Source organism: Melopsittacus undulatus, chromosome 3, assembly GCF_012275295.1.
Source record: "Melopsittacus undulatus isolate bMelUnd1 chromosome 3, bMelUnd1.mat.Z, whole genome shotgun sequence".
NCBI classification, from domain to species: domain Eukaryota; kingdom Metazoa; phylum Chordata; class Aves; order Psittaciformes; family Psittaculidae; genus Melopsittacus; species Melopsittacus undulatus.
The window spans coordinates 70,795,678-70,811,547 of NC_047529.1; the positions used below are offsets into that span (position 1 = coordinate 70,795,678).

General features: G+C 38.0%; 1 protein-coding gene across 3 annotated transcripts in view; it reads right to left on the reverse strand.

Annotated features, from left to right (window-relative positions):
• Positions 1 to 622: 622 nt before the first annotated feature.
• MOXD1 (monooxygenase DBH like 1) overlaps positions 623 to 15,870 on the reverse strand; it is a 58,676-nt gene continuing 43,428 nt past the window's right edge. For 2 of the 3 annotated variants that reach the window (XM_031054037.2, XM_031054036.2), the window contains exons 7-12: positions 13,502 to 13,668; positions 12,056 to 12,247; positions 9,109 to 9,168; positions 7,053 to 7,195; positions 2,652 to 2,820; positions 818 to 1,111 (exon numbers count right to left, since the gene is read on the reverse strand). In XM_031054037.2, coding sequence (XP_030909897.2) covers positions 947 to 1,111; positions 2,652 to 2,820; positions 7,053 to 7,195; positions 9,109 to 9,168; positions 12,056 to 12,247; positions 13,502 to 13,668 — 896 coding nt within the window. In that variant the 3' untranslated portion in view covers positions 818 to 946. Of the gene's footprint in view, positions 1,112 to 2,651; positions 2,821 to 7,052; positions 7,196 to 9,108; positions 9,169 to 12,055; positions 12,248 to 13,501; positions 13,669 to 15,870 lie in introns of all 3 variants that reach the window. The other variant, XM_031054034.2, reaches the window with a different exon arrangement.

Here is a 15,870-nt window from a genome sequence, read left to right on the forward strand (position 1 = left end):
TCCCTGCTCAGTACCATCTGAGTAAAAATGTTGCAGATTTCCAAAGAAAGAAAGAAAAAAGTGTACACATGAGACACAAAGATAATCTCTTAATCAACAGCATGGCCCATCTTGATGCTCGGCATGTGCTAACAATAGCTCCTGGCAGGCTCATACTCTGTTTTCCCATGCATGCCAGAGTCTGGCTGCAAAGAGATTTTTATTGCTACTGCTATCCAGATCAAATCTAGCAAAGGTGTGCCTATCTCTGGACAAAACTTTACTCATTCTACAAATACCTTAAGATGAAAGAGACACACCGAATTGTCAGGGACTGGAGAAAAGAAAACCCTGCCAAACTGAAAGACTTATACAGGAATCACTATGGGGAGATCTGGGGTTCTGCCTGCATTTTCATCCCTTTCACACCCACAGAGCCTGCTCCTTTCAGGAATTGAGATGGTTCACAGTGTCTTGCTTCCAGAAATGTCCTCCCTGAATGAAATCTTCCTGTAGCTTCATGGCACATGTCAGTCAGACATGCCCAAATATCTGTTCACAAGACCTGCCCATACAACAACAATTTCATATGATGCAGATGTTAAGAACAAAGACAAAATAATACAGCACATATCAAGTTGAATGTGGTTAACTAAGTTGCTTTTAGTTTATTAATTTTACCCATATACACAGTAGATTTTGAAAACACCACGTGAAAGAGCCAGGACAAAGTGTAACAAATAGTACAGGAGAACATTTCAATATGCAATGTGCCAGTGTACTTATTGTGTTTTACACATACTTTACATTGAAAACCAACACCTCCCCCCAGTTTTCAGAGGAATACACGTTTTATTTTGTACTGGCAAATTTAGTTTATTAATATGTAAAAAAATAAATCTACTATAGCAACAGTGCAAACACATCAGAACTTGCATGGCATACAGAACACAAATGAATAAAAATATTATACAAATGGCCCAATGTTTCCTATGGCACTGGCTGTGACATGTACAACAAACAACAGAGTTAGGAATAAACTGCAGTGTAAACAGGAAGATGAGCTGCATATAACTGGTTCTGTTTTGTATGGTCTTTCTATTTCAGGGGGTAAAGCTGTCATGCCTTGGATCTGCAATTAAAATAATAAAAAATGTCACAAATTTGTCTCATAAAATCAGAAATCTGTACTTTGCTTTCTAACAAGTTGTTCGCTTGCATGAGAATCAATTGATAGTTTTGTACTCAGGTTGTGACTTTTGCTGTGGAGATATCAAATTCAGTAAAAATATTAATATATTGCATGCTGAATCAGCCAATGTGCACATCCATTGTTCTCAGCTCAGGAACACCTGTACACACTGGTGTCCCCACCCGCAAAGCAAGGTTAGGCTTGTGTAGTTTGATTGGTATGACCTTATTTTGCTTTGTGGGATTGTTCAGTTCGTTTGGGTTTTGTTTTCATCTTTCTCACAGATAAAAATGGAAGTTTACAGTGTTACAGTACTATAGAGGTGTTAGATGATATTTGAGCATGTTCATTTGTATATAGAAAGCTTACACTTGCCTGTGCAAGGTAGCTAATCATTACACATGATTTCACAGAATCACAGAATGGTTGAGGTTGGAAGGAATCTCTGGAGGTCATCTGGTCCAGTGTAACACAAGGTGACCCATAGCAGTCATGCGTCATATTTCAACATATTATTTTTTACTATTCCCTTAGAACTCAGTGCAATTTTTATGCAGCTGGACATAACTGCTTGCTTGTCATGGTTTTTGACAGGAAATTAGAGAGATTTGGATGTGCCTTTCCTAAATGTATTTGCCTATGCTTTTCCTAAATGTACTCCTTACATGCTAGAGAAAAGAAGCTCTGCAAAAAGTGAACTCCTGGGACAAACATTTTTGGAAGTCTGAATGCCCACTTGTACAACATGTGCTTGCTTTGTTTTTGATTTATTTTTCTATGTTGCAATTATCCTGCATTGCAGAAAAAAACATCTAAATATTGTCCTAATCTTAGCAAACATAACACAAAGCTAAAACTGATTGAGGGGCCATCTCTAAATAAGGATTAAGGTATTTTCAACTCACTTCCTCTGCTTTAGGTTTTTCCTTCTGCTAACAACTCACTGGTTGACACTATGAATCTGTTCTTGATTTTGATGAGAATGGCCAATTTTATGTAATGTCACTAATAGGGGAAGGGAAAGGAAAAAGTCCTAATCTTAGCTTTGATTAATACGCCCCAGTCATTTGAAATAGGAAACTATGAACAAAAGGAAGAGCTAAGCACTCCCAGTTCCAGTGAGCTCATTCTTTGATTACATTTTTTAAGTTTTAAGTATTGTTCCTTCATCCTGCAAGATAAAAGGGAACAACATTTTCCAGAAAGTGTACCATTAAAAAAAACCCAAAGCCTATTCCCTCTTGATAAAATTTCTGTGTGTTTTTCATCATCTTAACTTGTCCTCTGAAAATAATTAGTGAAAGAGTGGCTAAGCAGTTGCACTGGCCAGTAGTTGCAAAGGTTAAGAAGCTTAACCAAAACTGGTGAATAGTTACATAGGCTGTCAGTAACCACTTTTTACTTACTGATACATGGTGAAGCACAGTAAATCACATTTATTTCATGGTATTGTTGCCTCCTTTTTAACAGTTAGACTTACCGACCATTCTGCATTATCCGTTTTTGAACATCTCACATTCACTGGTAGTTTAAGCACAAGCTCATTATAGGAGACACCCTCTGATCTGGACCATTTGAATTTGTTCATTGCATCCATAAAAGACAGGTTTTTATATTGCTTAGGGCTCTTGATAATGAAAGGCCAAGTCCTAAAGAAAAATAAATAGATTTTTTTTTAAACAGATAAATACCATCAAGTTGTAATGATGAAGGAAAAAATCTACTCAGAAAAACAAACGTACTGTTAATATGTATATTATGCCTCACTCATTCTCAGCCAAGTTCTCTGCTACAGATAACTGATGCAGTTTCATGTATTTGAACAGATTTACAAAAGGTTGTCAGCAGTTTAGGACTTGCTACCAGGTGCTTTTAGAAATTAAGGATTTTAAGTTAAGAAAAATAATTACATTGCTCTTCTCTGATCTACAAACGGAACACACAGGCAACACAAAACAGATCTTCTCTTGTAATTTCTCAGAAAGACTCCAACCAAAACAAAAAAGCCACACCCTCTACTAGGCTTGGCAGGCAGTGTTGCAAAGAAACATTTGCCATTAGAAAGCTGCTTCCACATGGCTCTGCCAAGCTCTGGTCATAACTCACGTAATAGGTCAAAACTCAGCCCAGCACAGGAGTTGCTCTAACATGCATCAGCTGACAGTAGTGCCAAAAGATCAAATAAATTACTGGTGTTGTGGACAGAGACCTGCTGCTCTGCTGTGAGAGATCTGACTATCTGCCCACATGTGGGAACCCTCCCCAAGAACAAGTGGGGCCAATCCCATTGCCCACCAGCCAAAGATGTGGAAAGGGAATGAATGAGATTTCTTGTCTTTCATTTAGTAAAGAAAGCTCAAAAATAAATACAAAGGAAAATAAAAATCAAATAAATAAAACAGCTAAAGAAAACCTTTTCCGTTGTTCTACCTTTCTCCTTATTTGACTCTACTGGGATGAATGGAAACAGCATGGTAGACAGGTCAACTTTTTAAAAACAGAAAATTCAGAACAGCTAGTGGAAGGATGAAAGTAGCTAAAAATTTATCTGAATAACCTAATTAATAGTTTGGTTGGAGCGTGAGTTTTCTTTTCAAAGCACTTTAGACAGATCTGTATTATGCAGTAGGCTGTCTCTCACTTGCATCAGGTAAAGCGCTGCCTATGCCAACGTTTTGCTCTACTCAACATCTAGGCACAAAGGACATAATTTTAATCAAGCACCTATTTTACACTATTGTGGCCCAATCGCTTTCATCTCAGCCTTTCATGATTTATACCACTGTCTGTGCCACCAGAGTGAGAAAAATAAAATACTTTTAAAGTAACCCACTGTGCCTTGATCCTGCTTTCAGTTTGCCTTCATGTGTAAGTCAAGAGAGACATTAGAGGAGTCAGTGAAGCAATTCCAGTGTAAGACTGACACAAGAGAGATGAGTATCAGGTCACATATCCTTAGGCTGACAGAGCTTAATGAAACAAGAATTGTGGATTAGGTCATAAATACTAGAGGCATTAATAATCTCTTCTAATTACTATTCCATTTGTGGCAGACAGTCTGCATACTTACTCTATTCAAAACATCTTTATTTCCCCAGGCCAAATGTGCATTTTTTTGTTAAGTACAGTTATCATGAATGAACACTCAAGAGAGCATACATTTGTTAGAATATTTTCTTCCTAAGCTCAGAAAGACTCTTTTAGCTAGGACTAATTTAGAAACTATGTTCTCTCTGTATTAAAAGAGATTGTAAATAGCAATAATGTGGAAAATGAAGTAGACATTGATGTCATGATGACTTTCTTCAGACTCTTCTGTCTTGAATATAAATTTCAGAACTAATACCAGTAAGCCTGCCATGTCAAATTACTTCACAGTAATACTTTTATACGGTTTTGTTAAGATAAACTGTATAAGAAAAGGCAAGTTTTAAAATGGAAATATGACGACACACTATTAGTCTATCCATTTCATTTTAAAATCTTACTCTCAGTTTAGCACAAATAAAAATATAATTACCTTTCACCACTAATAATGCATTCTACTTTCTGATGTTGGATTTTTTTCTCCATTTCATTCATTTGGGAACTTCCTTTCTTAGACTATTCTCACTTTTCTTTTTTTACAGTCACTCCCACTGCTGATCTGCTGTTGAGGTGCTTTGATTTTAAGCATTGTAAGGAATACTAAAAAAACTGAATACACTATGTATTGTTTTTTATATATTTACACACATTTATCCTGTCCACAGAGGGCTTCCTTTCATCCCCTACCAAAATTTATATTTTATGTTATATTCTACAAACCACTCTTACACTCAGTGAGCAATATCATTGTGCAGATCATACCACTGATATTAAAGGACAGAAAAGCAAGATCCAGCAATGTGCTCAAAGCATTTTGCTTTTGCCAAGGACAGTGAGACTTCTAATAACTTACTGAAGAAACTGTAAAACCTTGTTTAACATTCAGTAACCTATAGTTTACCCCATCAGCCAGATGTCAGCTGAATTGCATGGACCTTCATGGTGGTTATTACAAGATCCTGAGTTGCCTAAATGGCAACAGCACCCAGTCCCCTCCACAGAGGGGATATTTAATAGTTGTGGAGCACTATAGTAGACAGATGTTACTGCAAAATTATATTACTCCTTTTGAGCTGAGTAGTGAGCCAATATTCACATTTTTGTGGATTATTTTATTAGAAAGAAAAATTCGTGAATGAACTCCAGCTTTTTCTTTCTGACATGGATTTATATCTCAAAAATGTGCAGTGTCCTGCTTTCCTAAACAGTAGGAGTCCAAGACTCAGTGTCTTTGCACAGAACTGAAAACCCCTGCAGCCAACAGCTCATGTAAAAAGCTCTTTTCTTCCTCTTGGCTTCTATGGTTTACTCTCCACTTACTTTACATATCATCCTCTGATTTGTTATTCTTCCAAAGCCTCCATGCTTTCATTTCTCCCCATCACAGTGCTTACTTACCATTCATCTTTTACTATGAACAATTTAATATTTTCTCAATGCCTCCATTTCCTTTCTAACTTACAGCTTCTTCCCCTTTTGTGCATTTTTGTCAGTGTCACCAGGACAGTATTAAGCTTTTTATGTGAGCAAGAGTTCTAGGATCTGGTTGCACCAACCTCATGAAGTTTAACCATGACAAGTGCAAGGTCCTGCACCTGGGTCGGAGCAATCCCAGGCACAGCTACAGGTTGGGCAGAGAAAAGATTCAGAGCAGCCCTGTGGAGAAGGACTTGGGGGTGTTGGTCAATGAGAAAATGAACATGAGCCAGCTTCAGTGTGTGCTTGCAGCCCAGAAAGCCAACTGTATCCTGGGCTGCATCAAAAGGAGCATGACCAGCAGGTCGAAGGAGGTGATCCTGACCCTCTACTCTGCTCTTGTGAGACCTCACCTGGAGTATTGTGTGCAGTTCTGGTGTCCTCAACATAAAAAGGATATGGAACTGTTGGAACAAGTCCAGAGGAGGGCCACGAGGATGATCAGGGGACTGGAGCACCCCCCATATGAAGACAGGCTGATAAACCTGGGGATGTTCAGCCTGGAGAAAAGGCTGCATGGAGACCTCATAGCAGCCTTACAGTATCTGAAAGGGGCCTATAGGGATGCTGGGGATGGACTCTTCATTAGGGACTGTAGTGATAGGACAAGGGGTAATGGGTTAAAACTTAAACAGGGGAAGTTTAGATTGGATATAAGGAAGAAGTTCTTCACTGTCAGGGTGGTGACACACTGGAATGGGTTGCCCAGGCAAGTTGTCTTGAACATCTCTGGTTGTATTCAAGGCCAGGTCGGACAGAGCCTTGGGTGACATGGTTTAGTGTGAGGAGCCCCTGCCCATGGCAGGGGGGTTGGAACTAGACGATCTTAAGGTCCTTTCCAACCCTAACTATTCTATGATTCTTTGATTCTATGGATTCTATGATTCTAATTATTGACAACAAACCTACCCAGGGTAATTAAATACCCATGCTCCCAAACTCCCTTCTCAAAATTATCTCTATATGTGTGTGAAACACTGACATGTTTTAATAAATTGATAGTTTTGAAAAATTGATAAGACATTGATAGTTTTTTACAGATGGTTGTGGTGAAAAAAAAATGTTGTGAGAAATATTATTTCTTTAAAATAAGAAACTGCTTTTTAGTAAAAAAAAAAATAAAATAAAAGATGCAAAATAATTTTGCAGGAGAAATAAGTAGCAGCACAGCATATTGACCAAAAAGAAGTGGCATGAGTGACCCTGCAATGTGCTGCACTAACAGAAAGAAATAAAGGGTGTCTAAAAATGACCCTGTAATCTCACAGACAGAAACAGGGGAGCTACATATACATATACTCATAAACACTTTACTTGCCTGACTGGTCTGTAGATTTCCTTAACACCAATGAACTGGAGCTGTTCCATTATATCTGGAATACTTGCACATCGGGTGAGGTTGATTCTTGGGTAATAGAGCAGATATGATAGGCACATTTCATTCCTGGTGCTCAGACCACCCTGAAAATGGATTTTTCTTTTAATCAAGATAGCACTGGAATCCCACAGATAAAAGCACTGATTAGCATTTATATGTTAATAAAATGTGTATCAGGAGGCCTAATTCAACATGTTTATCTTGCACATTAGGTTATCAAGCAGCAAGAAGTTATTACATAATTAATTACAAAATACACTGCAAGCTCAAGCAGTATTTTCCCAGCTTAAAAGGTACCAGAAAGTACAACTAGCAACAAAATAAGCCTCCTATTATATTGAAGAGTACTATCTGAGAAGGTGAGTTTTAATTTCAGCTATCTCCAATGTACTTATATTACCAGGCTTCAGCAAAAGGCCTTCAAAATGGAGCTGATCTAGGAAAAATCTGGTAAGATAATTAGCCTGTTCAAACAAGAAATTAAATGTGCTTTGTCTGGTGAAATAGAGGCTGGGATAGAAATATATCTATACGGACTATCCTTCTATGTACATATACAGATAAAGTAAGAAAGCAGTTATTTAACATATAATGTTGACTCAAGAACAAATGAGCACTAACAATAAATAATTAATTAGGGTAAGATTTTTAGAAGAAACAGACCGTTAAACAGTGTTCCATTGAGAGCCATGGGAAAACAACTAATTTGAAATCAATCTTGGCAAATATGGGAAGACTATGAGCTGCACATTCCTAAATCGTGTGTGGGCACAGTTCCACAAATCTTACAGAACCTCGAGAATAGGAAAGGAGAAGACAAAGCACCTGAACCAAGGGTCTGTGTGGTCACCACACAGGAAAGCAGAACAAAAACTCAAAAGCCTCTGTTTTCACTCCTTTGCTTCTCTTTATATATCTAGAGCATGCACCTACATGCAAGCTGTGATTCAGGGAGAGGTATCTCTGTATTCTCTGTATGCCAGAAGCAGCTTTTCCTTTCCAAACAGAAATCTCTTAGATCTCACCTCCTGGAGGTTTGGATCCAGCCCTCCAGAGGAAGCAGGATCAGCCCCTGCCAAAGGTTGGATGCCAGCAGCTACATCCCCCCCATAAACAGAGTGGATCTGGCATCACTCTCTGCTTTTGTAGCCAGCTGGCACAGTTCAGATCATGTCCCAGCAACTGAATTTGCTTCACCTCCAAAACCAAATGGCCACATTTCAATGGCTGGTGCCTGGCCTTTGCTACCCTAAAATCTTGCATCTGGGAGACCAGGTGCTATCATGTGGCAAACCTGAGCTGGACCCTTTTGATCCCAAAAGGGATGCTCACCCCCTGTGCATGGCTCTGCCTTGGTCCGCAGCAAAGGACATGCACCCAGGGCATCATGGCTGCTCCTCGTGCCTCGGCTGCAAGGCTGCACAGGTATAGCACAGACTTCTCCTGTGCTGTCTACGGCGTGCAGCTAGAAAACATATCTCATGAGAAATAGAACTGTGCCAGCCTCCTCCTCCCAGCTTGAAGGACCTGCATTCTGCCTGCATTCTGTTAGGCACAAAAGCAACTGGTCTTGCCTTGACTGTGGCATGACTAAAAATAAATATGTAAGAACTGGCAATTACAACTTGGGGGAAAATGCATAACAATATCATAAAAATAATTCTTGAATAAACAGAATTTGAATGTTAATACATGTCATGAAGAAAGCACTCCCTATACTAGAGAAGTCTGATTTTTAAAGATTCTCTATGAGCTGGCTTTCGTATTTTTATAATACAGTCATATGAATGCCTTGTGCAAGAAAGAGATCGGACTATGATCGTAACAGTTCTGACGACTTTAAAACCTAAGGATCTATGAAAGGAAAGTTAATACATAATTATTTGAGCACAGGTGTTAGCAAGTAAGTTCATACTTTTTAATAACATTTTATGAAAATATTTTAGTTCCCAACAGTATCTGTGTGCTTATTTTGATCTATGAAATCTTTTCTTACCCACGTCATGCGAATTCTGTCCACAGTACTGTAGTGACATTCTGTGATTAAGTTATCCCCCTAAAACACAAGATTTATTAATGAAGTTTATAAAAACCAGTTTCAGGTAACCACAGATGACAGCAGAAATAAAGATCAGAGCAGCGTATATGACTTCTTGAAAAAGCAAAGCATTAGGTAATTGACATATAGTAAGGCCCTGGTACTTAACATTCATATTATCCCAGATCCTCAGGAATTCCCCCATGTATTTAAACAGAGATTTATTAAAAGTCTTGTCTGTTTTGTTTTGGGTTTTTTAATAGCAATGGAAGTGCCCAGTTATAATACTATTTTCAGGAAAATTATATATGTAGACAATGTATACACATGATTCTTGCTCAAAAATTCATCCCGTGCTACTTTGTATAGCTTTCCTCAGGCCAATTTATCTTGCCAACTACAATAGAAATACTTGCCAAATGAGGAAAATAAGTTTTTCCACATCACAATAACAACTATTTATCTGGCAAGCCTGGGAATAGAGGAGTGGCAGTCATAGACTTCACAACATTGACAAGTATGTATGGGAAAGGCTGAATACTCACCTTCTCAAGTACATACAATTAACTTTTTGCTGTCTTGACAAACTGATCTACAGTTTGGTAGTACCTCTTTTCCCTGTACTTAATCAAAAATAAATCTCAAAATCATTATAATAATCAAGTGGAAAATAAAATATTGAAGAACACAGCCAGATGTCAAAGATCTGATATCTCTGAGCAACTTCATATCCCAAGGATGACAGAGATTTATTTACTTTGGTTCATTCTTTTGTATCATCATCTTCCTTCGTTGCCCATTGTATTATTCTTATGTGAAAAAAATCATATCACCCTTCAAAGGCTGAGAATTTCTCATTTCCTGTGGACTGTCCCATTGCCAGATCAATGCTAGCACTAACTGTCGCTGCTGGAAGAAGGCGCATCAGCCTCATGTTGCCCAAGTGGAGACAGAGGTTTCTGAAGCAGCATGAATTTGCACAGCTTCACTGCTCCCAGTGGGAATATACTGGTACCCACCAGTGAGGTCTCTCGCTTTCATGGCTTACAGACTGGATAACATTCACTGAAAGTTTTCCTTAGGGAGATTAGATCTTTTGCTGCCAAATGCAGAAGAGAGTGCTAGTACATGACAAAACAAATAACCTGGACTCTACAAGCTAAAAGATGGATACACCCTTGGAAGAGCTTGCAGAAGGAGAGAACAAAAAGAACTTATATGTAATTTTTTAATATTATTAGTTAATTGATTAGACCGTGGTCCAAATTACACCACAAAATGTGTGTAAAGCTATACCGTAAGTTTTGCATAAGATGAAAACAATAAAAAGCATGAAAAAGGCTTACTTCAGAGAAAAATTCCAGCTTCTACTTGAGCTGTCTTTTTTAAGTTGCTGATGTTATCAAATGCCTCTTTTAGTTTTTCTGCTGTCTACTCCCTTTTGTTCTTGAATTTTAAGAGGCCTTTCTCTATAATCTGCATGGATTTTCCTAAAAATATTACAGGCTTTTTCTGCAAACCTGTCATCTTCTGCCAGCCATCTTCCTAAACCCTTTAAGACTTCTTTCCTGGAGGAGGTAACACTAGTTTGCCTTTGAAGTCCCTGCGGAGTACAAGAAGTTTGACTTCAAAGAGTAAATGCTGCACCTGAACATCAGGTTTTGCTGTACAAATTAAATGAGAAAGTTAGAATTTTAGCTTCTTCCTTTCAAAGGACAGATATCAAAGTTTCCCAGTGTGAGAGAAGAGTTGTAAGAGAGAAAGGGCCTTGAAATGAAGCCTGAAGTTTAGACCATGGGGCTCCTGACCATACTTGAAGTTCAGTTGTTGCAAAGGTCTTTTGGGCTCCCTTTCCCTTACTAGCTACAATTGTAAACAAAATCCAGTTGTAATCTAATTGTTTGATATTTTGCATCTAACCAATTCCATCAGATAATGGGCTTGTCTACATGAACCAGGACATGCATATCTCCAGTTGCTCTGCTGGCCATATCTGGAGCAGCCAGTCTTTGCAGCCCGTAACTTTGTGTCCTTAGGCCAAAGCTTCAAAACCAGATGCTGATAGGAACTAACCAAAGATGAGTGAATAATTTCTAAATGAGTGACTCATCCAAGAATATACAGACTCTTTTCATGCAATACCTGTGGCTAGCTACTGCTTTATGATGTAGTTCTAGTTGGGATTTTTCTGAAAGTTATATTATTCTCACAAAAACAGCAGATGGAATTGCATGATTTCTTCAACCAAATGGTTTTGTTTACGAGTGAAACTTCACATGAAACATGAGCATGGAGTTTTACTCCCAACAACAAATAAAAAGGTGAAACAAACAGAAGACTTGGCTGATTTGTAGACATGTCTGCAAGGCTGGATACTTGCTGTGTGCAAATACTCAGGATGTGCTACTTGGTTCCAACAGCTCTGTAAAGCCACGGAGTGGCATTCCCATTCTTCAGCTGCCTGCATGCTCAAAGATGGCACAACCAGGTACATGTGTGATTATATAATCTGATTTTGTATAATCACAGAATACTAGAATCATAGACTGGTTTGGGTTAGAAGGGACCTTAAAGTACATCTTGTTCCAGCCCCCCTGCCATGGACAGTGACACCTTCCACTAGACCAGGTTGCTCAAAGCCCCATCCAGCCTGGCCTTGAACACTGCCAGGGATGGGGCACCCACAACTTCTCTGGGCAACCCATGCCAGTGTCTCACCACCAGTTCTAGCAAAGAACCTCTTCCTAATATCTAATCTAAATCTACCTTCAGTTTTAAGACCCCTTGTCCTATCTCTATGATTCTATGATAAGAATTTCTGTAGCAAAATTAATCCTAAATCTGAATCAGTGTTAGGCACGCGATCTCTTAAATAATTTCAGGGAAAGTATTAAGAGCATCGTACTGGCATGATGGTTCTTTCTTCTTTCAGATACTGAAATTCCTGGAAGTTGAAGTCAAACTCATCATCATAAGCAAGCAGCTTCTGCTCCTCGCCATTGTGGAAGTGGCGCATCCTGATAGCTCTGCCAGCAAGATGAGCATGAAGAAGTACTGCAAACACATGAATCCCAGCAGGTCTTTCAGCACCTAGAGCCTAGCCAGGGGAAATGAACACCATCAGTGTGCCCAGATGAAATGTAATGTAATGCAATGTACAAACATTGAAAATATATTAATAAATGCATTTTACATTCCTTCAGTTTACAATAAAATTCAGTCTAAAACAAAACCAAAACTCCATGCGAAATCAAGGGTGTTTATATATATATATATATATATATATAAAGGATAGGGGTTTGTGGGTTTTTTTTTATGGATGTTTATAATAAAAATATCATCAATATCTTTCCAAGAGAAGCACTTCAAGAGACTATAATTACAGTACATTCTATTACCCTCCTTCAAGTCAACTGGTAGTTAAATACTATAAATTTACATCTGAAACATTTTACCAGATCAGAAACATTTTTAAATTAAATTTTCCAAATTGACACAAATCTGACATCAGCCTCATTCTAGCTGAGATCTACAGATTCAAACTTACCATGCACTAACCTTTGATTCTTGTTCAGAGCCCAAACTGGAAATAAACTGTTATCACAATACCTTTCCAGTATAGCCTTAAGATCAGAAACCTATGATAATAGATTACTCAAGTATTTGTAGGCTGAAAAATGCAATGACAATATGAACATTTAATGCCACCAAGAAGAAATCTAAATTATGTATTTAATTTGCCCTTCATCATAAACCACATCATAACAAGCATTAATTCTTTATAAATAACAAAGTATATGAGAATCTCAAGTGATACATCAATCACAAATTTTAGACAATGCTTTCATTATCTGTAGAGATGTTTATCTTAATGAAACCAAGTGCTTAATGAATGCATAATTTTGTCCTTTGGGCCATACAAAAAAAACCTGTTCAGGTCTTTAGTTTCTGTGGTTTGTCTAATACCTTTCAGGCTTTCACTTCATTGTTAGGAGCCTTTGGCATATGCACAGATCCTAATTAGTCATTCTCAACATTTTTTCTCAGCTAGCTATTCCAGGCTATTAATAGCTTTGCCATGGAAAGCAATGTATGCTTCTATATTGACACATAATCAAAACATTGCAAGCACTGTGTCATCCAGTATTACTCATACCAGTAAAGCAGTCTGAATGTTGAGCATCTCAAATACCCAGATCAAAAATATTCAACATTCTGGAGGACCACATGTAGCAGATGTCTTTGTTCACATGTCTTTAACAGGTAGCTATCAATCTTCCCAAGAAGTTAAAGTGCCTGTCCAAAACCATTTCTAAGGATGAAAACTGATGGATTCAGTCAGGAGACATACCTCTTCTAGACATTCCAGTGTGCAGTGACCCTCTGACACAAATTCAGGCATGCCCGGTGGGATATTGTGGAAGAGGCTGACCCAAAGACCAGCTTCAATAACCCCAGCATCATATTTCCTTAAAACCGGAGTATAAATTAGCCTCAGACCAGAGCTATCTATCAAGCCTGCAACAAAAGAACAGAATCAGCTGTGGCTGTAAATCAGTGGGGTTTTTTTAAAAAAATAATATAAAATCCTATTTTTTCACATTTTTCTAAGTATGTCCTAAGTGTTTTACACAAAAATCAAGGACTCAACCTCAATAACCTGGAAATGAGTCAAACCATATGCAGGAAGTAATAAATAGGGGCAGCCCACAGAAGGGTTATTAAACATGGTATCTTGATATCTGTGGTGTTGAATGTGAATGAAAAATATGTGCTATCCATAGCCCTCATGCCTCTTCTGCTAAGTTATCCAACACTGACCTCAGAGAACAGTAATTAGAACACAGGAAAAGCAAACAACACCAAGGAATAATAAGACCTCAGAAGGTTCCATTTATGATTTTCAAATGACTTATTTAATGACAGAGACCAGCTCATTAAGGACGCCTTAAGTTCGACTCCCTTCAATTTAAACCATAGCTTAAAGTTGTTATGAGTTTGTTTGGTTTTGTTTTTGGGTTTTGTGGGGTTTTTTTCATTTTCCATTTGTTTTCTTCTACTTCTGAATTTATCTATTCACTCACCTTGAGCCCTAGCATTAATTATATTTTTCCTTTGTTTTGGATTGCTTGTCATGTTACAGCATACCTCAGATGATGAAATACATCCCTTTTACAATATGCCAAATTAAGAAAACATCAACTATCCATGAAAATTGGCTCCCTTAATCACAATCTTGAAGATAATAACAGCACATTGAATAAAGTAAACAAGAGAATGACAGAAGATTTTAGTGCTGCACGCATTCAAGGACTTCTCTTGATTTCAGAAGCTAGATTAAAGAACCAAAGCCTGCTGTAAAAAGGTTGAGTTTTAAACAGTCTAAATTATATGAATTTATTTTGTCCACCTACATATTTAGCTATATTTGTGTGTTTGTGAATCTATTGATAGTTTATACATGACCTGGGCTACCAACACCCTGCTCTGTCTGAATTTTCCTAGGTCTTTGGCAAGAACCTGTGCTCACCTGGGATTGTCTCAGCAAGGCAAAATTGTCCCCATTGCTTAAAAAAGAAACAAAATTTACCGACGCCAGTTTTTTTGTGTGCCACTTGAATTAAAACAACAGTATCACACAGCACAGTCAATTAAACCAAAATGGTGAATTTAGGGACACCACCAATCTGGAAACAGATTTTCTGCGTGTGACTTCTCAGGCTTTCAGGTAACATTTCATGGGAAAGCGTACATCAAAGATGCAAATGACATGTACTATATCCCATGCAAATGTGTGTGCTGAAGGGAGAGAGTCTGTCATGAAATAAAACAATTTTGAGTTATTTCATCTGGTACAACACAAAGTGGGGAAACAATAGTAAGACAGAACACCATACCCACACAGAAGAGTTTATTTTAACACATGAGGGTGTAAATAAAGGTCACTACACTGTACTGCACTGCACCTTACTCAGTTCATATATAGCAATCACCAGAATATTCTCAGGTACAGTAGCTCAACAAACTTTTGTTTCAGAACAAAAGAAGTTCAGAACAAAAGTCAGCTTCAAGGTTCCCTAGATTTTCTGGGGCTCCATGGTTTCTTCATTTTGCTTCTTCTTAATATAAATGAATTTTAGACAGAATATTAAAAAAACACCACTACAAATGAAAAGCTTATCTTTTAAGATAAACTGGTTTTACCCAGAGAATATTTTAGCAAAAAGAGTCTATACCTGCAGAAGCTGCCTACAGTTCTGGTAGGTAATTTAAAATAAAAAAGCACTACAAAAAATAAATAAAAGTCTTATTCTCTGTGTTGCTGTCTCATAGTCTGGGTGTGTGCTGCTTCCTCTTGATCTGATTGGATTTACCAGCAAAAGGGAGAGAGGTAACATGAAGAATGTACTGATATAAGATGTACTCACATGGTCCACAATTCTTTGTACAACTGAATCTTACCCTGACTTCAGAGTAAGCTTTTGAGTGCAGTGAGAAAAACACTGGGACCAGAACTGCTGAGCAGAGAAAACTAAGCCTTAGTTTTGTATTTGCTCTGTTTGCTGTGCAATGCAATGAGAAGCATTTGTGTCTAGTACATTTTCCAATCTTGCATGTTACAGAAACATAGAATCACAGAATAGTTAGGGTTGGAAAGGACCTTAAGATCATCTAGTTCCAACCCCCCTGCCATGGGCAGGGACACCTCACATTAAACCA